General features: G+C 38.0%; 1 protein-coding gene across 1 annotated transcript in view; it reads left to right on the plus strand.

Moving 5' to 3' along the window:
• The window catches only part of smyd3 (SET and MYND domain containing 3), a 96,785-nt gene extending 91,067 nt beyond the window's left edge, over nucleotides 1-5,718 (plus strand). The window contains exons 11-12 of the mRNA XM_027281313.1: nucleotides 4,976-5,084; nucleotides 5,233-5,718. Coding sequence (XP_027137114.1) covers nucleotides 4,976-5,084; nucleotides 5,233-5,343 — 220 coding nt within the window. The 3' untranslated portion in view covers nucleotides 5,344-5,718. The remainder of the gene's footprint in view (nucleotides 1-4,975; nucleotides 5,085-5,232) is intronic.
• Nucleotides 5,719-6,000: the final 282 nt, after the last annotated feature.

Raw genomic sequence — 6,000 nt, forward strand, 5'->3', positions numbered from 1 at the left:
GGTGGACTATTGAAGTGCACCCACATTGTCAGTCTTCATGGATTTGTTGGTGGTAGCTTATGAATAAAAACCGGCACCCTAACAGCACTGTTCTTTCCATTCACTGGAAAAGACTAAAGTATTTTGAACAAACTGACTGAAGAGGAACAATGTTAAATGTATGTAGTGGCAGATTTTTCTTCAGTGGTGAGATGATATGATTTGAATTTATTTAGGAGCTAGCAGAGTTCCCAAAGAATTTTTGTTCTTCTTGTGAAATACTGGACAGATTTACAGACATCTGAGGAATTACAGGTTGGGGACAGGCATTGCTTATCTATGAACAAGCCACAAAGTTTAGGAGCCACTGCTGGAGATTACTATTGTATGGGTGGCTAGTGCCTTGAGAGACTTACCTGTAATTCTGCTTTTATCTGGATTTCAGCATCAGTTAACGTGTCTCAGAAACAAGGATCAGCTAAATAGTTAAACTGTAATTTAGAGCTAGTCTAAATGTTCTTTGTCTTAGTAACAGCTGTATACCGGAGCTGTGTTTGCTAAACTGTGGAAACATAGAACAGAAATTGCTGTTGCATTGGACAGAAAACAAAATACAATTAAGAAGAATACTCACAGCTAATCTTTCCTCCATGTTTTCGTTCTCCTTCAGTTTTCTACTTAGTAAGATAATCCATGTTTCCCGCTCACTAACAGCAGGCCGTGGATCTTTTGTTCCAAACAAGAGCCTCATTAGTTCCACTGCATTTGCCTGGAAACGCTACACTTTTCCACAACTATTAATTTCTCCTTCTTGCCCTCTCTCTTACTCATAGCCGATAGCTATGGCTTTCTAACTAGTTGCATACGGCAAGATCGTATTTCCCCTCAATTTACCCTCCCAGGAGAAAAAAAGAGGATAGAATTCCGGGGACAGCAACTTAATTAAATAATTTCAATTTCTGTACGGTTCTTTATGCAAAGACAAACTATAATTGGAGATTGGTGTTGGTGTTTGCATGTTACTGGCTTGCTAATTAAATCAATATTGTTATTATTCATGGAGGACTAATGTGATTGGTTTAGTGGCTAAACTTAATGATTAAATTTTAACCACAGCACCTTTGTAATTGGTAGGCTTGTCAGTTAGCAGTTTACTTATGCTTGAAGGTATGAACAAATGGGCTATTAACGTTGTGCTGGAAAATGATCAAAGATGCTGTAGAGTTTTAAATATCTGTGGCTACAAGTTAATTAACTTTGATTTCACTCGCTTTAGATTTCCTTTTGAATCATAAAGTGAAAAACTTCCAGCCTAATAAAGTTGCTTTTTTCAGTCCATAAAGAAACAATTGAGATTAACACTCTGTTAACAGCAGATAGAGTGCAGTTTCTATTTAGTGACTGGATTGAGAGCATATTGAACCCTCTTGTGGTGTGTTTACTTTGGAGAGAAATGAAATCTGCCAAATAAAGGAGGTTGTAGAGAAGTGAAGCGGATTCAAATTGACCTTATCTTTGTGTGCATGAATGCTCACACATTACTGCTGGTGTGCATGTGTTTATTCATGTTTCTGTGTTTACTTACATCTCGTTTTGTTTGTTTGTGCGAGTGAGTCAGAGGGAGAGAATGAGCCAGACAAGAAATTTAAATGGAGAAGGCTTCTTTTGTCAACAAGCATTTAAGTGCTGTCTCACTGTGGTTATATGAAATAAATAAAAAAACATTTTGAATATGTAATCGAGAAAATGGAGAGAGAAAACAGGAAACAGACTTAAGAGTGGAGGAGAGGAACGAGTGAAGTGCAGCTGAGTAGAGGAGGAACCACACCACTTTAATCCCTGCAGCTAGCAAGGCAAGAAGCACAAATAAAACAGGTAGGAGCAGAGCAAAGAAGATATGAAATAGGAAAAGGAAGGAGAGATTAGAGGAGGTGGGGTGGAGAAGAAAAGATGATAAATGACAAATAGATCTGGGTAAATGAGCGTTTTGAGAACTCCAGTGTTTACCAACAACAAAGCTGCTTCCTACTGTAAAAGTCCCCAGTGTGTATTAATCTTTATAGGATGAGGAATCGCCCAGTTCTTTGTTTGTGAACTGTCTCTTAAAAGCATGTATGTTTATACATGTATGTGTGGTGCAAAGCAAAGCCATTACACGCAGAGCAAACATGATCCCAGTCACCCCAACACACAACACATTCTTCACACTGCTCCCATCCGGTTGCGGAAACAGCCATAACATCACTCAACAAAACACCTCGGTAAATGTCACGTGTTGACGTTATGTTGTTGCAGGCCATGGCAACGCATTTCCTTGAAAAGACAAAGAATCGGTCTGTCCATCCATCCACAAAGGTCATTAAGCATCAGTGTGTTTCAATCAATACATGCATGTGTGCATATATGAATCGATAGAAATTCAGTTATCGCACAATTATTTTTCATTTCAGATGAAAAATTTTTTAACTGAATGAATAAAATACAGATCAGAAAGAAATGTTCTCCAGTGTGTGTGTCCTAGTGTGTGCTTGTCCCTTCTGTGGGGGTTGTGGGAGTCTGTCTTAATGTTGCACAATCATCATTGATCAGGCCTGGCTCTATCACCATGGATACGCATCACTGATCAAAACTTCAGCATCAAAAGATGTCAAGCGACACTCACTCTTTCTGTGTATTTTTCTGGCACTGGAAGGTTAGGTTCAAGGGAAATAAAGGGACTATGATGTGACAGTGTGTACATGTTGTTTGTTTTGTGCATAGTAAACTGTATATTTATGCACAGATACAATGTGTATTTGCTTGTCTGAGCATATTTGTATGTGTTCAGGTAGTACAGTATATTAGTGTTGTGTGTGTACAATACGCATTTGTGTGACTGTCTTTCTACATGTTCATTTTTTGCATTAATCATGGGAATACGTGCAGTATTAGTTATTCTTGTCTGTCCTACATACAAACATGTTCAGGTGCGTATTTTCAGACAACAGAAATGGAGGCATGCATAATGCACATTTGTACATACTTTTAAAAAATCTTCCTCTTTCTCAAAATCCTACTTTCTCACTCAACTTTTCATTAGTCACCCTCCTTGATCCCTTCTGAAAAAAGCTTACACTTGATCTTGTTTTAAATATTTTCGACCAATTTCAAACTTACCCTTTTTATCTAAACTTTTAGAAAAGTCTGTTGCCTCGCATATAAAAGTGAATTACAGTTTTTCGGGCACAACATAGCACAGAAACACAGAAACAGCACTTATTAAGGTTACGAACAATTTACTGCTTGCTGTTGATCTGGGGCACTATGCTATTTTAATTCTACTTGTTGTGAGTTTTGCTTTTGATACAGTCAACCATAATATTCTTAATAATTGCCATAAAACTGGGTTGGTATTAAAGACACTACTCTTGCCTCCGACCAATAGTTCTCTGCACTAATCGGAAAATTCTCGGTCCCCTCTCATGTGGTGTACCCCAGGGGTCATTTCTTGGACCTATAATGTTTTTTTCTATTAATATGTTTCAGCTCCCCAACAACTCCCCAAACATTATTAGTGACTTGACAAAGAATCTTGGGAACCTGACATCAGAGATCCCGGCCACCATCTGACTGTGATTTTCTTTTACCCTGAGCTCTGCTTTGATACACAAATTACTAGGGTAATACAATCTTCCTCCAACTTAGAAACATCATAAAAAGTTAACATTTATATCTTGTGCAGACCTTTAAAAAGAAATTTGTGCTTTCATCTTGCCACAAAAAGGCCAAAAGACCATCTCCAGCTTGTTGAAAACTCATCAGACTGCCAGAGTTCTGACTCTAAGAGACAAGACCATATCGTGGCTGCCTTCACAATGCTACACTAGCTACCTGTCAAGTTCAGCATATAATTATTTTTAAACTTAAAATAGAGTTACTCTTGCTTTATATCACTACCTGCACTCCTCAGGTGGAGTACCGCCTTGTTGAAAAAGGAAACCAGTTGTTTTTTGTTAGAGCCTGGGAGCTGTAGCACTCCCTATTGGAGAAACTAAGGTTAGCTAACTTAGGACTTTCTTTTTAAACCACTCTTCAGATCTCACTTTTATAGGAAGGCTTTTTTTTAAAAGTAGTTATATTGTTTGTCTTGTTTCTGTCCCTATTTTATTACTTGCACTTGACATGTTTTTTTTTTTTGTGCACTCTTTTATATTATTTCTTTTTATCTTGACTTTCTACTGTTTTATCTTGTCCTGTATTCTAACAGCCAATCCAACTTTTTTCTAAAGTGTAATCTCATCGTTTTCATGTCATGTGGAGTTCAAAGACTGTGCCTGTGGTGGTTCCCATGTTTAAAATATGGGACCAGCGAGTGTGCTCCAATTATCAGGGCATGACACTGCTCAGCTTCCTTGGGAAAGCTTTTGCCACGGTGGAAGAGAGGAGATTTAGGATGACCGTTGAACCTCAGATTCATGAGGAGGTAATGTTGAATCCATTCTGGTGAGGCAACATTAGACCAGCTCTTTACCCTGGCAAGGATACTGGAGGAGTGATGGTAGTTTGGCCATCCAGCCTACATGTTTTTTATAGTGTCCCTCTGGGTGTCTTGTGGGGGATGCTTGATAGAAGCTACCCAGTGGTGTATAACCAGAGGGAGAGCTTTTTCTGCATTTTTGGCAGTAAGTCATGATGGATCTTCCAGGAGGAGCTGCAAGATGGGACTGTGGGAAAGGATGTCAGGCTACTTTTCTTATCCTGCAGACACCCCATTACCCGGGGTGTCAGCAGGATAGATTATGCATTACAACCACTAAACGAAGGACGTTATGAAGACACTCTGATATGATTTTCAAGTCGCTGAGATGAAGTATTAACAGCTCCTCTATGATCTTAGAAATAAATGTTAATATATGGACAGTGGTTGACTAATCTGTCTAAAAGGTGACAGTGAAACACTAAAATCCATTCAACATTGTCTACATTTGCATCTTCTCTTTTTTTTACCTTTTTAAAGACAATACTATCCCGATCCCCATCCGGTCCATGGAGTCCAGCTGATGAGAGTTGGAAAGCTGCAACATTACCTGGAGCACATTGAGGATGCTTTGGACACATTCAAACAGGTGGGAGCGATGGTCAGCGTCTTATTTTCATCATTTTTATCAGTTCTAATATTTTAGTTAATTTTGGAGACAGGTTGCAAACACAATTTTGTAACTGTTCTAGAAAAAAGTTAAGACACTCTTTAAACATTGATTTCTCCTTTCCCAGGCCTATCAAATCATAAAACTCACCCACGGTGACGATCACCCGATGACCACTGATCTGTTGATGAAGATGGAGGAATGTCGCACTGAGATGGATCAACAATCATCAGGCTGAACACAAAAAAATTAAGCCCCGTCATCAGTTTTATAAAGATTTGTAATATGAACAAGAAGACATTTTACTTGCTGTAAATTACATCTGATTAATGTCATTTATTAAAATGTGTCAGATGTCAGAAGTCTGATTAATAATTTTTAATAATTTATCAGTAATTAGCTTCACATTCACATTTTAGCATGCTTATATTTGGTAATTTGCATCAAACACATGGTAAACATGAGGGTGATGAGGGTGAGTCATTATTTTTGCAGGTATTATCCAAAATTCAATTCAATTTCTACCCGATGTCTGAGATAAATTAAAAGTTATCACAGTCGCAGTAACAACAACAGTTGTTATGACATTTCTCAACATTAAATGTCAATTTCATGTTGATGTTTGAGCTGAGTTACTATTACATTACATTGCATTTAGCAGACGCTTTTATCCAAAGCGACTTACAGAGGAGGACATAAGCTGAGAAAGGTGTAAAGGAGCACAGAGTAGTTGTTAGTTTTGTTAGTTTTGTTAGGCAGGGAAGCATTCTCGAAACAGAAAGGTTTTTACAACAAAGTCAGCTAATACTACTAGTAAGTAGTATTAGCTGACTGCTCCTTATTTTTTATCCTAATATAATCATAACACATGCATAATGTCTACAATACTGTGGTA

The sequence above is a fragment of the Larimichthys crocea genome, chromosome VIII (assembly GCF_000972845.2).
Source record: "Larimichthys crocea isolate SSNF chromosome VIII, L_crocea_2.0, whole genome shotgun sequence".
NCBI lineage: Eukaryota > Metazoa > Chordata > Actinopteri > Sciaenidae > Larimichthys > Larimichthys crocea.